Below are 16,598 nucleotides of genomic sequence, written 5' to 3' on the forward strand. Positions count from 1 at the left end.
TCCTTGTCACTGTTGCAGGGTCAAGTGGTATATTACGTACTGCGGTTTTGATGTCGTTTTTGTTTTTAAAGTCATTAAAAACAGTCTCTGCCGGAATGGCCATTGCTTCCTTGAATAAATCGTCATCTGTAAAAGGTTTCTTATGTTTAGCCAAAAGGGGACTGACACGAATTGATGCTTCAATAGCTGCCTTATTTTGAGCAGCATGTTCCGTGAGAAACAATTACTGGGCCTTCAACCCCGATCGGAAGTAAAACCCCGCAACCCCAGAAACAACCTCTCTTTACAAACAGCTTTCCGTAGTGGGAGTATTGTTTATATTACCATTATGCTAATTAGTATTATTTACTTTTACAATGTTCCTGTTACAACAGTATTTGTGTATTTATTTTTCTTTCTTTTTCGGGATCTACTGGGAAAGTCTCAAAGATCACGATCAACTAGTTGGCAACCACTAAACTGATTAACTGATACAGAAACCGGTGTAGAAAGAATCAAGTTGGGTGAAGGACAACCAAAGTAAAGGGTGAGGTTGTGGCAGATGTGATAGTTTACTGTTAAATCATCAATTCTTACACCATGGCAAAGAGTAAGCATAGCCACAAGACACAAGGTGGTCATCCTGCAACAACAAGGCCGCTCTCAAACAGAAATTCCGCAGCAGACAGGGGTTTCAAGATATGCTGCCAAGCTCTTCTGAAGAAGCACAAAGAAGCCGGCATGAGTGAGCACCAAATAAGCAGTGGTCAGCCACGGAAACTGAATGCAGCAGACGAGAGGTACATCAAACTGACGTTCCTTCTAAATTAAAATTAGTCCTGTGCTGCTATCAGCTCTGAACTCACAGAAACCACTGAAACCCAAGTACAACCCTCTGGAGTCCATGGAAGTCTTGTCAGAAGTGGTCTTCATGGAACAGTTTCTGCTAAAAAGCCATTCCTCCAAAGTGGAAACAAAACCAAGAGGCTCACCTACACACAAAAACACAAGGACTGGGGTGCTGAACAATGGCAGCAGGTGCTCTGGACCAAAATGTGAAACTTTGGCTCAAACAGAAGGCTAAAGATGGTGCCAGAGGGTGACTTCTTCATGTTCATCTGCAAAACAGTTTAATTTTTTCTCTTTGATGTCTCTTCGTTCGTTTACAAGGTAGCTGGAGTACTGTTGGAGTCCATGATCTACAGCTGCACTCAAACTGCTGTGGGTTGCTGTTCTCAAGAGTTGCCAAGTGGCCTAGCATTTTCGATACCTCCAGGAGCAGCCTGGAAGATGAGCACTCTGATTCCTTGCCGGTGTCACGGGAGATTGTAACATCGAGACCGCTGTCTGAGGCCTCTGCACTAGAGGATCAACCTCTCAGTCTCTCAACGGTCAGAGTATGTTGCTGATCTGAAGTCAGAAATCAGCCCCGGTCTCAACACGAGGTTGTCTGGGACTGCCTGGAGAGAAGGAAGCAAGCGAGACAGCCAAAGTCTGCAGAAGAACTGTGGTTAAGTTCTCCAAGATGCTTGGAACAACCTACCAGCTGATTTTCTTAAAAGTGTACCTATGATGCAGATTTAAAAGCAAAGAGTAGTCACACCAAATATTGATTGAATGTGTTTTTTTTTAAACTGTTTACTGCTCTTTATAACAATTTTTTTGAGAAAACACACATAACTGCTGCCACAAAATTTCACGACATATGCTAGTATTAAAGCTGTTTTTGACAAGACTACAAGGCACACTGAATGTGCCTATTTACACATTACAAATCATTCAAACCAGACACCAAGTGTGAAAATACTAAATGAATTAAGTACAGAAACAGCAGTTATGTAAGATTTGGGGAAAGGTTTAAAAGGCCAGCAGCATGACAGGGACCTGCTGAGCTGTCAATGTACACTGACCTTTGTTACTTTATATGTTGTTGCTTGTAGGGCTGATTTTTTTTTCTTCCATTTTATTTAGACATACAGTGTGGAATAGGTCCTTTCAGCCCAACGAGCCATGTTGCACAGCAACCCACCTATTTATCCATAGCCTAATCTACAATGACCTATTAATCTACTAACCGACATACCTTTAGCATGTGGCTGGAAACCAGAGCAACCGGAGGAAACCCACGCACACATGGGGAGAACATACAAACTTTCTTACAGATGATACCAGAACTAAACTCCAAACTCCAATGCCCTGAGCTGTAAAAGCATTGAGCTAACCACCGCAATACAGTGGGGAGTATCAGAACAGATAACCATGGGTAGAAGTGTTTGGGACTATGATTTACCATCCAAACAATCTTACAGACTAGCACAGTCAAAATGCTGGAGGAAATCAGCAGGCCAGGCAACATCTAGGCAAAAAAAATAAAGAGTCGATGTTTTGGGCCGACAGCATTCAGGACTGGAAAGGAAAGAAACCAGAATTAAAAGGTGGAAGGAAGGGAAGAAGTACAAACTGGCAGGTGATAGATGAGACCAGGTGAGGGGTAGGGTGAGTAGGTGAGGGGGAGGAGGGATGAAGTGAGAAGCTGGGAGGTGGAAAAGGTAATGGGATGAAGAAGGAATTTCATAAGACAGGAAGGTAGACCATGGGAGAAAGGGAAGGAGAAGGGGCACCACAAAAGGTTGCAGCCAGTGATCCATTCAGCATAGAAAATCACTGGATGTCAGGTACCAACATTAAACGATGCATTATCACCAGAGCAAAGAAAAGTGCTGGGAAAATTACTGCTGACAATCAAACTGATAATTTTTTAAATTATCCACATATTTCACCTTTCAGCTCCTTCCACATCATCACTGTAATGATCAGTGAATTTTCAGTGAGGCACTCCTTGATGTTAAGGAAGAAATCACAGCATATTAAACAAAACACAAAATGGGTTCTGCTGAGGTAAGCATGGAAGACCAAAGAGAGACAACAGGAAAAATCACAGAGGCATGTACTAATCAATAGCCTGCAGCAAATTCATCTTTACACTACATAGAGCATTTTTGTAAGCCAGAGCAATTTTTCTGTCTTGTATCATAGTGCTGCCACAAAACAACAAATTTCATTCTGTACATCAGTGATAATGAAGCTGATTTGGATTCTATTTACCTATTCACATTCATTACCACATCACGATCAGTGCCAAACCTCTGACAAGGCAAGTCCACGGTGAAGGTGGAAGACTAAAGCAATAGGAAGGATGTGCAAGCTTTACAGGGTATAAAGGAGATTTACCAGGATGCTGCCTGGATTAGAAAACATGCCCCATTAGGAAAGTTTGATTGAGCTTGGACTTTTCATTTTGGAGCAAAGGAAAGTGAGAGGTGACTTGATAGAAGTGCACAAGATGATACTTCTAAGGATCGTCACCTTATTGTACGGGAGAAGCTTATGAACTCCTAAGATCCAAAGAGAGATGTCGTCTGGAGTTTAGCCACCTGGCGCTTAGCACCTGGTAGGGTCACCCACAGTGATAAGGTCAAGGAAAGGCTCCAGACAAAGAACGATCCAACCAATACCTCAACAATGGAGCTGATGGAAGATGATGACTCAGGCAGATCTTTGAACTCAGGGAAAAAAGGTGAGAAGAAAAGCACACTACAACAATGTTGTGATCAACACATACAAACAAGCTGGAGGAACTCAGCAGGTTGGGCAGCATCCATTGACTGCTCGTTTCAATGGACACTGCCCGACTTGCTGAGTTCCTCCAGCTTGTTTGTATGTGTTGATTTGACCACAGCATCTGCAGTGTTCTTTGTGTTAACAATGTTGTGACTTCTCCAACAATGAATCCTCTGTACACAATGTGTTGTTATTGCCAGCCTAAACAATCTATCTCCAAGTTGTCACAACTTGCTAACAATTCGTGCACTGCCATTCTTAAGACTGCTTCAGAGGTTGCTCAATCAATGGACATCTACAACACCCTGCAAATATCACATGGGAAATAGGTCAACTCATCTAACTCATATCACACATACAGTACTGAACAAAAGTCTTAGGCACATATATACAGCTAGGGTGCCAAAGACTTTTGCACAGTACTATAGTAATGTTATGTATTGTACAGTAATGCTGTCACAAAAAAATTTATGAGATATGTGAGTGATAAACCTAATTCCGATAATGGGTCTAATGTGAACTAAGAGTGGACAAAAAGAGGGGAGGGGACAGAGAAAGGAGAATCATTGATGGGAAAAGGTGGAAGGAACAGAAAGCACCAGAGAGACATTCCACAATGATCAATAAACCAACTGTTTGGAATCAAGTGACCTTGCCTGGTGTCTCGGAGTGGGGTGTGTCTGCACACATGCCAACTCCTCCCACCCCGGCACTCCTCCTCTACCACCTGTCCCACACCCCTCCTATGACACTGCACCCCCACCATTCTCAACATCCTTTGCTCCCATTAGATTTACAAACTCACTCTCCACTCTCTGTTGACAAATACAGTACTATGCAAAAGTCTAAGGCACCCAATCTGATTTCTCGCCATTTTATCCCCTTCTCTCTTTTTCCATTCCCCAGTCAGGTTGCCCTCTCACCCCTTCTCTTCTCACATGCCCATCACTTCCCCCGATGCCCCTCCTCCTCCCCTTTCTGCCACCATCCATTGCCTTCCCCTATCAGATCGCTCCATCCTTCATCTCCTATCACCTCCAAGCTTCTTACTTCGCTCCCCTTCTCTCACCCACCTTCCCCTCATTTGATCTCACATATCAGCTCCAAGCTGCTTACTTCATCCCCCCACCCTTCCCCTTATCGGTCTCACTTATCATTTGCCAGCTTTTACTCTTCCCCTCCCCCTTTCCCCTTCCTTTGATGAAGAGTCTCGGCCCAAAATGTTAACTGTTTATTCCCTCTCCATAGATGCTGCCAAATTTGCTGAGTTTCTCCAGCATTGTGTGTGTGCTTACCATTTGTGTTTGATGAAGGGTCTCAAACCTGAACATTGACTGCTTGACAAAGGGTCTCGACCCAAAACGTTGACTGCTTGACAGAGGGTCTCGACCTGAAACATTGACTGTTTCTTTCAACGGATGCTGCCTGACCTGCTGAGTTCATCGAGCTTTTTTGTACGGCTTGTGTGTGCACTGTACACACAAATGCCATCCAAGGTTAATCAACCTTCATAATTATCACCCTTCACGCTCAGTGGCTGAACTAAACACTGGCCTTAATCAATTGGAGCAATTACATATCTGTATCTGGGAATGCAAATGATATAACTGTGGAGTAGTTTCTCCTTCTCATTTGCATTACTGCTGGTTACAGTGCTGAGAAGCAAGTTATAATACATTAGCCATCCTTTACAATTAGAATGAAACATCTTCACTCTTGAATTCAGATCTTCATGTATGACAAGGCCAACTTACCATTTGTCTTCCTCATTGCTTACTGTAGCCAGACTAAAGTTTCTAGCAAACTGCATACAACACCAAGGACCCTTTGAATGTTAGCTTTACATAATCGCTCACCATTTCAAACAAACATTTACATATAAAACTGCTGAACTTCACATCTCTTCATTCCATTGCATTGAGGGACCATACTAACTTCAGGTAATCTTTTGCTATCCACATTTCGCAATTGGTTCCACTAGACTACTCCCATGTTTACTTTGCTTTTCCTTACCAACCCCTTTGCTGAAACTTGATTTTCCACTAATTCTTGATACATCTGTTAATGACGTCTCTAGTTTTTCCTTCTAATGCTTTTAATTGCTCTTCTTAGTCATAATTTATAACAGCTCCCATTGAGATGTTCAAAAAGCACAAGGTATATTTATTATCAAAGTACATTTACACCCCTGAAATTAATTTTCTTGCAGGCATTCACTGTAAATACAAAGAAACAACAGAATGAAAAAAACCATAGTCGAGATAACCAACTAATGTGCAAAAGGCAACAAGACGTGCAATAAAAAATGATATAAATAAAAAAAATAATAAATGAGCAATAAATATCAAGAATGAGATGAGGAGTCCTTGAAAGCGAAGGCTGTGGAAGCAGTTCAGTGTTGAGGTGAATAAAGTTATCCCCTCTGGTTCAAGAGCCTGATGGTTGAGGGGTAATAACTGTTCCCGTACCTGGTGGCGTGAGTCCCATCTTTCCCATCAGATGTTGTCATCTAACAGGAAGGATATTGTTACGTACCCTGTAACTGGGTGTCTTACCAGCAAAAATAGAAGTATCCGTTGGAGTCTGGTACTATTTTCAAAACAGTGTTTGTTAGTAAAAATATACAAATAAATATCAAGATTGCAAATATACAGATAATACATGTTAGCAATACTAAACCTAAAAGTGTGGGTATAATAATAATCAATAATAAACAAGCTCTATCGTTGTCTAGGGGATATGAGAGAGAGAGAGAGAGAGAGAGAGAGAGAGCGAGAAAAAAAAAAAAAACGAAAAAAAACACTGACAGCCAGTCAAACTTTCCTTTATTTTCTGGATCCATCGAGTCATTGGTGCTGTGGCCATTCAAGTATGACCCCTCTGTCCTTTGGCTAGACTGTTCTTCTGTGGTGGACTCGTCACCCAGGCAAGGGTGGACACACACACAAGCCCCTATCGGCCTCGCTATAAACACTGTGAGTTAAAATTGACCGATCCTTCGTTCGGTCTCCAATGCCCCACACTTTCTCGTGGGTTCCAATACTTAAGCAGTGCTCACTAGTGTGTCTCTTGGTGCGTCTCCTGGTGTGTCTGAGGGGTGTCACCCCAGACTTCACTTTTATCCCCACTCACAAGGTCTCAGGTGTCAATCAGGTTTGAATGACTTAACCATCAAACCCGCCCACTCTGGCTGTCCAGTGAGGAATTTTAATGAGCAGGATGGTACCACGTAAACAGCCCTCTCTGCAGCCATAAGTCTTTCGGGAGTCATAACATGGTGGATAAACATAACTCTCTCTCAGGCTGTTATCAGTAACAGATGTCCTGGCATGTTTTCTTTTGTCTCTCTTACTCTCTCGTTAGCAGCATCGAAATAGTAACGGTTTGCGATTCTCCAAAAGGGGGGGGGGGCATGGGCAACTCCGCACCCTTCTGCCCATCAGAGTTGTTTATCCTTCATAACACCCCCATCCTTCTAGGAATTTTCACCAAAGGGGAAAATTAACTAATACAGAGTCTTACAGAATTACAGAATCTAACCAAAATACAGAAGGGTATTTAACTACAGAGCAATACAGATATACCTTCAACTTAGCATCTAGATAACCAGTTAGCGATTACATTGTCACTTCCTTTAATATGGGATATCTTAAGATCTTGTATCTTAATAAATTCCTGTAGCATCAGACTCCAATTTAATAACCACCTATTTTTCTCTTTTGTCAGCAAAAAAACTAAAGGGTTGTGATTTTAGCTTAAAGGTATATTACAAAATGTGAACCAATACATGTGTGATTATACTGTTGTACATTACAAAAGTTTATGCAAATACTAATCTTATGTTTATGCAAAAACTACGTATTGAATTCTTATTTGTATATTGTCATATCTTTTAATATCATTTCCCCAATTTACAACAAACAACTCTCACTTCTTAACTCGCATTGATAGATTGTATTTCAACCCGAAACCAACACTTTGAAACTTTATATAAAGTTGACTTCCCTAAAGTCAAACCACCAGCCACACCCATGGCCAGACCCCAGACACCATCCCTATTATTTGCATCATACCCACACGCAACACCCATGTCATACCATGGCTACAACACCTACCTACACAACTAGCAAAACTGACAAAATGCACATGGGGTCTACACAAGTGGATCCCCAACCCACACACATATGCATCATTCCAGTAATTCTCATCCCCCCCACACATATGCACACACCATCCCTTCCTATGCCCTTCTGATGCCTGGGTAAACGCGCCCAGCATATGCCCCTCATGCACACATGCACAAACACCTTCAAGTAGACAGAGGAGCAGAATTAGGCCATTCAGCCTACTGAGTCTGCTGCATCATTCGGTCAGGAGAATGGGACGACCTTGACACCCTTACTAATCAAAACCCTATCAAGTTCTGCTTTAAGTATACCCAATGACTTGGCCTCCACAGCCATCTGTGGTAATGAATTCCACAGATTCACCATCCTCTGATCCTATACTCTCCCATTATTGGAAATATCCAACATACTCTTCAGGTTTGACCTTCCAAAGTGTACCACTTCACACTTTTCTGGGTTGAACTCCATCTACTGTTTCACAGTCTGGCTCTGCATCCTATCAATGTTTTAAATTATGACAACCTCATACACTATCCACAATACCACTAACCCCTTTTGTCATCTACAAACTTACCAACTCGCTCTTTATTCCCACTCTATGCCTCCAGCCAATCAGCCACTGCTTTATCCATTCTAGAATCTGTCCTGTAATACCACGGACTCGTAGCTTGTTCAGCAGCCTCACATGCAGCACTTTGTCAAAGACCTTCCAAAAATCCAAATACACCTCAACGGAATGTCCCTTGTCTATCCTGTTTCTTATTTCTTCAAATAATTCTAACAGGTTTTTCAGGCAAGATTCTTCCTTGAAGAAACCATGCTGACTGTGGCCAATTTTATCATGTGCCTCCAAGTATCCCAAAACCACATCCTTAATAACCGACTCCAACATCTTCCCAACCACTGAGGTCAGACTAACTAGCCTACAATTTCTTTTCTTCTGCCTCTCTCCCTTCGTGGAGTAGCATTTGCAATTTTCCAATCTTCCAGAACTACTCCAGAATCAAGCGATTCTTAAAAGATCATTACTAATGCCTCCACAATATCTTCCACCACCCTGGGGAGTATACCTTTTGGTCCAGGTGACTTATCCACCTTCAGACCTTTCAATTTCCCAAGAACCTTCTCTCTCATAATGGTAACTTCACACTCTTCATGACCCATAACACCTGGAACTTCCACCATTCTGCTAGTCTCTTCCACAGTGAAGACTGGGGCAAAATACTTATTCAGTTCACCTGCCATTTCCTTGTCCCTCATTACTATCTCTCCAGCATCACCTTATAAAAATCACAATTCAAATCCTCATAAATCCTATCTCTAAGAATTCTCTCCAAAAGCCACTAATGTAAAATTCACTAGTCTACAGTACCTTGAACAAATTAATAGCATTTGCCACACTCCAATCATCTGGTACTCCTCCTGCAGCCAGTGAGGGTGCAAAGATTATCGCTAAAGGCACAACAATCAATTCCTTGACCTCCTGTAATAATCTGAGATCCATCCCATCCAGCTCTGTTTAAAAAGTTTCACCACACGCTGTTTCTTAACCTTAACTACTAAGGGCACAACAACATTAGATATAACAGCAAAACTACGCACTGCAGCCCCATAGAGTCTCCAACATCATTCAATCAGACCAATGGTGCTGACAGGATTTATTTGTCCTCTCAACCCCGTTCTCAGGCTTTCTCCCCATAAACTTTAGCACCCTAAGAACCTAGCAAACTCCGTTTTAAATATACCCAATGACTTAGCCTCCACAGCCAATTGTACTAACGAATTTCAAAGATTCACTGGCCTCCAGCTTAAGAAATTCCACATCTTTTATAAAGAGACGCCCTTGTATTCTGAGGTTGTGCTCTCTGTTCTTAGACTTTCCCACTATTGAAAACATCCACTCAACACCCACTATCTTTCAATATTCAGAAGATTTGAATGAGATTCCCCCCACACACACCCGTTCTTTTAATCTCCAGCGAGTTCAGGCCCAGAATTACCAAGCGTTCCTCGTACATTAACCCTTTCATTCTCGTGAACATTCTCTGGAACCTCTCCATTGCCAACACATCCTTCCTCAGACATGGGAACCAAAACTGCTCCTATCCACAGCAACCCTCGCCCGCCAGCACGCGTACAACGTTTTTCACTCCTCTCATGCACCGGTGTAGGCACCGGCAACCTCCGCACCACACCCCGAGTGAGAGGGATATTGATCCCGGGGCGCTCGCCCACTGGCTCGCTCCCACCCAGCAGGATGAACTACTGCGGCAGCGGTACCGGAGTGTCATCCCTTCCCTCCTCCGGCGCAGGTTGACTCACAGAAGTAGGCCACCACTGGGTCGCGCTTGTCATGCTCCTGAGCGGTGCGCAGATGATGCTGGATCTGCTTGAACTGCTGCGGCAAAGGGGGCAGCGCCTCCGACGCCATGACTTGGTTACCAAGGCCTCCAACCTGCACGGCAACCACTTCCGGGAGAAGTAAGAGGAGGGAGAGACTTCTGTGTGCAGCGCCGCCCCAGCTTTGGAGGTCGCCACTGCGGCTCCGGCCGGTTGGAGGTCCCCACCCCAGCCTGGCTCTGACGTGCAGCGCCGCTCCCGGACGGGAGAGGTTACTGCACTACACCGGCCCCGCAGGCGAATTCAGCGATATCACGGGGTGTAGGATCGATCGTGATTTATCGGAGCGATAAAGTATGGAGGCTAATTGTTTTCCACAGGTAACCATGACCACGTACACAGCAGATCATTCAGCCACTCAAACTCTACCTAACCATATCCTTTAATCCTGGCTGATCTAGCCTCTTCTGCATCAGCTCGCCATAGCCCTCAATTTCCTGAGGTTCAACAACTACGCTTTAGCAGAACTATAACACTTCGTAATAAGGTGGGCTGTACAATTGTGCACTGAAAAAAATCACTTTGCCGCTCTTCCTGTGAAGTGGTTGCCCCTGCTTCCTTGCTTACAATCAATACAGGTGCACCTCAACCGATTTGCTTACACCTGTGACAGGCATAGTTTAAGCACCATCTATATATTTGCCGATGACACAACTGTTATTGGCGGAGTGTTAAATGGTGACGAAGAGGCAGACAATTGTGAGATAGATCGGTTGGTTCAGTGGTGGTACTACTGACCTTGCATTCAACATCATGAAGGCCACTGAATTGTTGTGGACTTCAGGAAGAAAAAGCGGGTGAACACATAACAGCTGTCATCAAGGACATCTTCCAAAGTTGATACCCAAGATAAAGGACCCACACCATCAAGGTACATGCCCTCTTCTCATGTCCTTGGGTGGAGGGAGGGGAGTCTGAAGCCCCTCACTCAACATTTTATGAACAGCTTCTTCTCCGCCATCAGATTTCTAAATGGAAAATGAACCCATTAACACTACTTCACTAAATGCCCTCTTTTTGCTCAACTTTTTAATATATTTCTTATCGGAACTTATAGTACTTTAATGTATTGCATGATACTGTTACCACAAAACAACAAGTCTCACGACTTAAGTCAGTGATAATCAACCTGATTCTGATTCAGATACAGGTCTCTCCCCCCCCCCCCCCCCCCCCCCCGCCTTTACAAAGGTAGAGAGTTCCTATGAAACCTTTCTTAGCTGAAAGCGAAGCACCATTAACTTATATGGGAAAAATTTTCATAAAAGCCAAAATCCTCTTTGTAATGAGAAAACAGGTTACTAATGTAGGTCTTTTTGTAAGAGCGAAGTGGCGTAAAGCAAACATTCGTAAAGCGGGGGACACCTGCATCCCTTTAAATCTCACATGTCTGTTTGAAATTTTGCCCACTTGTTTTAGGAACTCCTCCCTGTGAAAGGGACTATGTGCTCTCACTGTGTCTATGGCCTTCTTGATCTTATATACCTCTATCAGGTCAGGCCTCCATCTCCAATGTCCCAGTGAATAAAATCCTAGTCAGCACAATTCCTTCTCAACTCTTGTCAAGAGAACCATGCTGAAGGAACCATGGTTGACAAGAGATGTGGAACATTGAGTCTCATTCTATTCCCCACTCTGGCCTTTTATTTCTTCTCACCTGCCCATCACCTCCCCCTGATGCCCTTCATCCTGCCCTTTCTCCTGTGGTCCATTCTCCTATCAGCTTCCTTCCTCTCCAACCCTTTATCTTTCCAACCCACCTGGCTTTGCCTATCACTGTCCAGCTAGTCTCCTTCCCCTCCCCCCCACCATTTTATTTTGGTTGCTTCCGCCTTCCTTTTCAGTCCTGAAGAAGGGCCTCAGCCTGAAATATCGACTGTTTATTCATTTCCATAGATGCTGCCCGACCTACTGAGTGCCTCCTGCATTTTGTGTCAATTGCTTAAGCTTACTTAAGGTTTAGGAAGCAAGGATCAGACAGGGCTCTTAAGAATTATAAGACAACTAGGAAGCATCCTGGGGAGGGACTTCCTAAAGAGCTAGAAGAGGACACGTGATGGCCTTGGTAAGTAGAATTAAGAAAAACGCAAAGGTGTCCCACACTTATGTAATGGACAAAAGGAAGACTGAAGTGAAGGTAGACCCATTCAGGAATAAAAGAGGAAACATGCCTGGAGTCAAAGGAGGTAGGGAAGGTCCTGAATGAATAGTTTATTTCAGTATTCACCAGTGGAGAGAGACCTTGATGAATATGAGGTCAGCATATGACAGGCTAATGTTAAGAAACATGTCAACGTTAAGAAAGAGGATATGCTGGAACTTTAAGATAGATGAATCCCTGGGGCCAGCTGTGATGTACCCCAGGTTATTACAGGAAGCAAAGGAAGTAATTGTTACATCTTTAGCTATGATCTTTGTGTCTTCCCTGGCCACAGGAGTATTACCAGATGATGGGTGGGAGTTGTGGGAAATGTTATTACTTTGTTCAAGAAAGGGAGTAGTGTTATCCTTGGGAATTAGAGACCAGTGAGTTTTACACCAATGGTGGGTAAAATATTGGACTATACTCTTCGAGACAGGATTTATGAGTATTTGGAGAAGCATAGTCTGATTAAGCACAGCATGGGTTTGTGGGGGCAGATCACGCCTTGTGATGCTTTGAGGAAGTGACAACACAAATTGATGAATGTAGAACAGTGGATGTGGTGTATATGGATTTTACTAAGGGGCTTGACAAGGTTCCCCATTCAGAACGTCAGGAGGCACGGGACCCTGGGAAAGTTGGCTGTGTGGATTCAGATTTTCCTTGCCCAAAAAAGGCAGAGATGGAGTGTATTCTGGTGGAGGTCACTGACCAGTGGTCTTTCACAGGGATCTATTCTGGGACTTCTGCATTTTGTTATTTTTAGAAATGAATTAGATATGCCACAGTAGTTAGCATGACGCCATTACAGGTTGGGACATTTTTGAGTTCAGAGTTCAATTCCAGTACCGTCTGTAAGGTGTCCGTTCATCCTCCCCAGGGAATGCAAGGGTTTTCTCCAAGTGTTCTGGTTTCCTCCCACAGTCGAAAGGCGTACCGGCTACATCAATTGGTCATTGTAAATTGTCCCATGATTAGGTTAGGGTTAAGCGTGTTTTGGGGGGGTTTGCTGAGACAGTGCTGCACAAAGGGCCAGAAAGGTGTACTCCACGATGTGTCTCTAAATAATTAAATAAGGAGGTGGAAGGGTGTGTTGGTAAGTTTGCAGATGACACAAAATTTAGGTAGTATAGAAGGTTGTCATAGATTACAATGGAAGATTGACATCTTCCTACAGCCTGTGAGTCAAATGAACTCCCAGCCACCTCAGGGGTCTCGTCACTAGGACAGCAGGCTACCTGCACTGTGTACTGAGTTATAGTTTGTTAACTTACTTGTGGTAATATTTTGGCTTACGCGCTCTGTGTGATACTATGTTTTGTGGGTGCACTGTGGTCCAGAGGATCGTTCTTTCCTTTGGTTGTATTTATGTATAGTCAGATGAGAATAAACTTGAACTTGAACATGATAGGATGCAAAGCTGGACTGAGAAGTGGCAGACAGTGTTCTATCTGGAAAAATATGAAGTGATACACTTTGGAAGATTGAACTTGAAGACAGGATATGGGATTAATGGCAGGATTCTTAGCAGTGTGGAAGAATGGAGGTTCACAGGGTCCATGACCTTGGAACCCTCAAAGTTGCCATACAAGTTGATAGGGTGGGTAAGAATGCCTATGCTGTGTAGGCCTCCATTATTCAGGGGCTTGAGGGCAAGAACCATGAGATAATGTTACAGCTCTATAAAACCCTGGTTAGATCACATCTGGAGTATGATGTTTATTTCTGGTCGCCTCATTATAGGAAGGATGTAGATGCTTTAGAGAGGGTGCAGAGGAGACTTACCAGGATGCTGCCTGGATTAGAGAGGGTGTCTTAGGGGGAAAGGCTGAGTGAGATGGTGCTACAGACACACAATGCTGGAGGAGCTCAGCAGGCCAGGCAGTATCTGTGGAAAAGAATACAGTCGACGTTTTGGGCCCAGACCCTTCTGCAGGACTGGCCTGCTGAGTTCCTCCAGGATTTTGTATGCATTGCTATCACAACCATGGAGTCGGCAGTGCCGTAGATACGGCAATTGCGCTTGTGAGTTTGCACGTGTCAGCTAATTATTATTTAATCGTGATAGTATTTAACTCCATACTTGTCATCGTAGTGCTTGTTCAGACTTGGGCACAGTACAACAATGCTTCGCTTTTGTTTGCATCGGCCTTGCCTGAGAAACTAGATTGTGGAGTCAACTGACTCTGAAGACTTGCGGTATTCGTTTAATAATTAGGTGTCCTTTTCCGCCGCAGTGTAGGCTTCGTTTCCCATTTGAGAGTTTATTGTCTTATTTTTCCCCCTTGAACACTGTTCGCATTAAAGTTTTGTGAAATATTGGCCTGCTTCAGTGTCTCTCACTCCGCACCTGGGCCACATCCAAACCCTAGTGACAGTTGCTCGGATTTCCATCATCTGCAGATTTTCTCTTGTTTGTGAGATTGTGCTTTTTTCTTCGGAGTGCAGGAGGATGAGGAGTGAATAGATAGAGGTGTATAAGATGATAAGAGGCATCGGTAATGTGGACAGCCAAAGACCTTTGCCCTGGGTTGCAATTGCTAATATAGGAGGCTGTCATTTTAAAGTGATTGGAGGAAGGTTTACGGGAGATATTAGAGGAGGGATTTTTACAGAGGGAGTGGCATTTATCATTCTAGTGGTTCCTTTCCAAGTGTTTCTTAAATGTCTCGAATGTATCTACCTCTAGGGCATTCCAGGCAACCACCACTCTCTGTGAGAAAAAGCTTACAATTCAAACATCCCTCCTATATTCTCCTCCAATCACCTTCAAAATAGACCAGAAAGGCATTAAAAGAAATTAGATATGTAAGCCCCGGTCAGCCTCAGGCTCGCTCAGCTTGCTTCTGTCTAGAGGAAGCAGCCTTTGGCCCCGCTAAACTGGGTAATCAGCTTGTGTGGATGCTGTGCAACATCCCCAACACGCCAAATAACAGACAGTACACCATATGCAATTAAATGTGTTCACTTTATAGATCTTACTGGAACTATGTACTTCATAGAGATACAATATAAAAGGAAAAGTAAAAGGCACCAAACTTATCAAAGTCCAACAACTTCGTGCACAAACGTTGGAGCTCATTTAACGAAGTCTTCTGGCCACCATTCGATCCCCTCAGACCAGCTCGACCCTTAGCTCAGGACCACCCGAAATGATCAACCAAACACCCCCCGGCACACCTGTCTTCGTCTCCTCTCCTCGCCAAAAACCCTGGCCTCGGACCCCCGCTCAGGGCCCATTCCATCGCCCAGCTTACAGCATCATGTCCTCCCTCTCTCTCACCCCCTCGCACCGACTCGCCAAAAGCCCGCCAACAGCAGCTTACAGACCCAGAAGAGAGAATAACATCTATCCCAATTGGTTAACAAAGGAATACAATAGCCATTATCAGCAATCATAACCCAAACAAGCTTCAAGAGAAAACACCCTCTCACCAGTTAGCATAACAAAGAAGCCATTTTGATTAACACACACAGTAACATAAAGAAGAAGCCCCCTCACATGGAAGAAACACCCTTACAGATATAATATCTATTACAAAAAGGATATTAATTCAGTTAAAAAACAGTTTAGAAAACACTCACCGGAGATTCACAACAATGTTGCCTGGGTTGGAATGTTTCATTTTTGCTGAGAGATCTGATAGGTTGGTATAAATTCTCCTTGGAGTGGGGGAATGTGATTGAGGTGCACGAAATTATGAGGCTGTAGTGTGGCTAATGAAAATCTTTTCCCAGTAATGGAGATATCTTACACCAAAGTACAGAGGTTCAAGAGGGGATGTGAGATTGTTTTTTTTTTCACCCAGAGGATGGCCATGGTCTGGAGGGTTCTGCCTGAGAAGGTTGTAAAGACAGGTACTCTTACGATATCAAAATTCAAAGTAAAATCATTATCAAAGGACATACACTCAGTGGTCACTTTATTAGTCACACCTGTACATCTGCTCATTAATGCAAGTATCTAATCAGCAATCATGTGCCAGCAATGTAAAAGCATGCATACCTGGTCAAGAAGTTCAGTTGTTATTCAGACTAACCATCAGAATGGAGAAGGAATGTGACTTTGACTTGGAATGATTGTTAGTGCCAGATGGGCTGGTTTGAGTATCTCAGAAACCGCTGACCTCATGGAGTGTTCATGCATAACCGTCTCTAGAGTTCACGGAGCATGGTGCAAACAAATACATGCAGTGAGCGGCAGTTCTGTGGGCAAAAGCACCTTGTTCATGAGAGAGGTGAGAGGAGAATGACAAGACTGGTTCAGGCTGATGGGAAGGCAACAGTAACTCAACTAACCACATGTTACAATAGTGGGGTGCAGAAAA

The 16,598-nt window shown here is 43.6% G+C and overlaps 1 protein-coding gene across 1 annotated transcript in view; it reads right to left on the minus strand.

Moving 5' to 3' along the window:
- vta1 (vesicle (multivesicular body) trafficking 1) overlaps positions 1 to 10,210 on the minus strand; it is a 306,723-nt gene extending 296,513 nt beyond the window's left edge. The window contains exon 1 of the mRNA XM_059985541.1: positions 10,050 to 10,210. Within this exon, the coding sequence (XP_059841524.1) occupies positions 10,050 to 10,158 (109 nt within the window). The 5' untranslated portion in view covers positions 10,159 to 10,210. The remainder of the gene's footprint in view (positions 1 to 10,049) is intronic.
- Positions 10,211 to 16,598: the final 6,388 nt, after the last annotated feature.

Source organism: Hypanus sabinus, chromosome 12 (genome assembly GCF_030144855.1).
Source record: "Hypanus sabinus isolate sHypSab1 chromosome 12, sHypSab1.hap1, whole genome shotgun sequence".
Classification (NCBI taxonomy): Eukaryota; Metazoa; Chordata; class Chondrichthyes; order Myliobatiformes; family Dasyatidae; genus Hypanus; species Hypanus sabinus.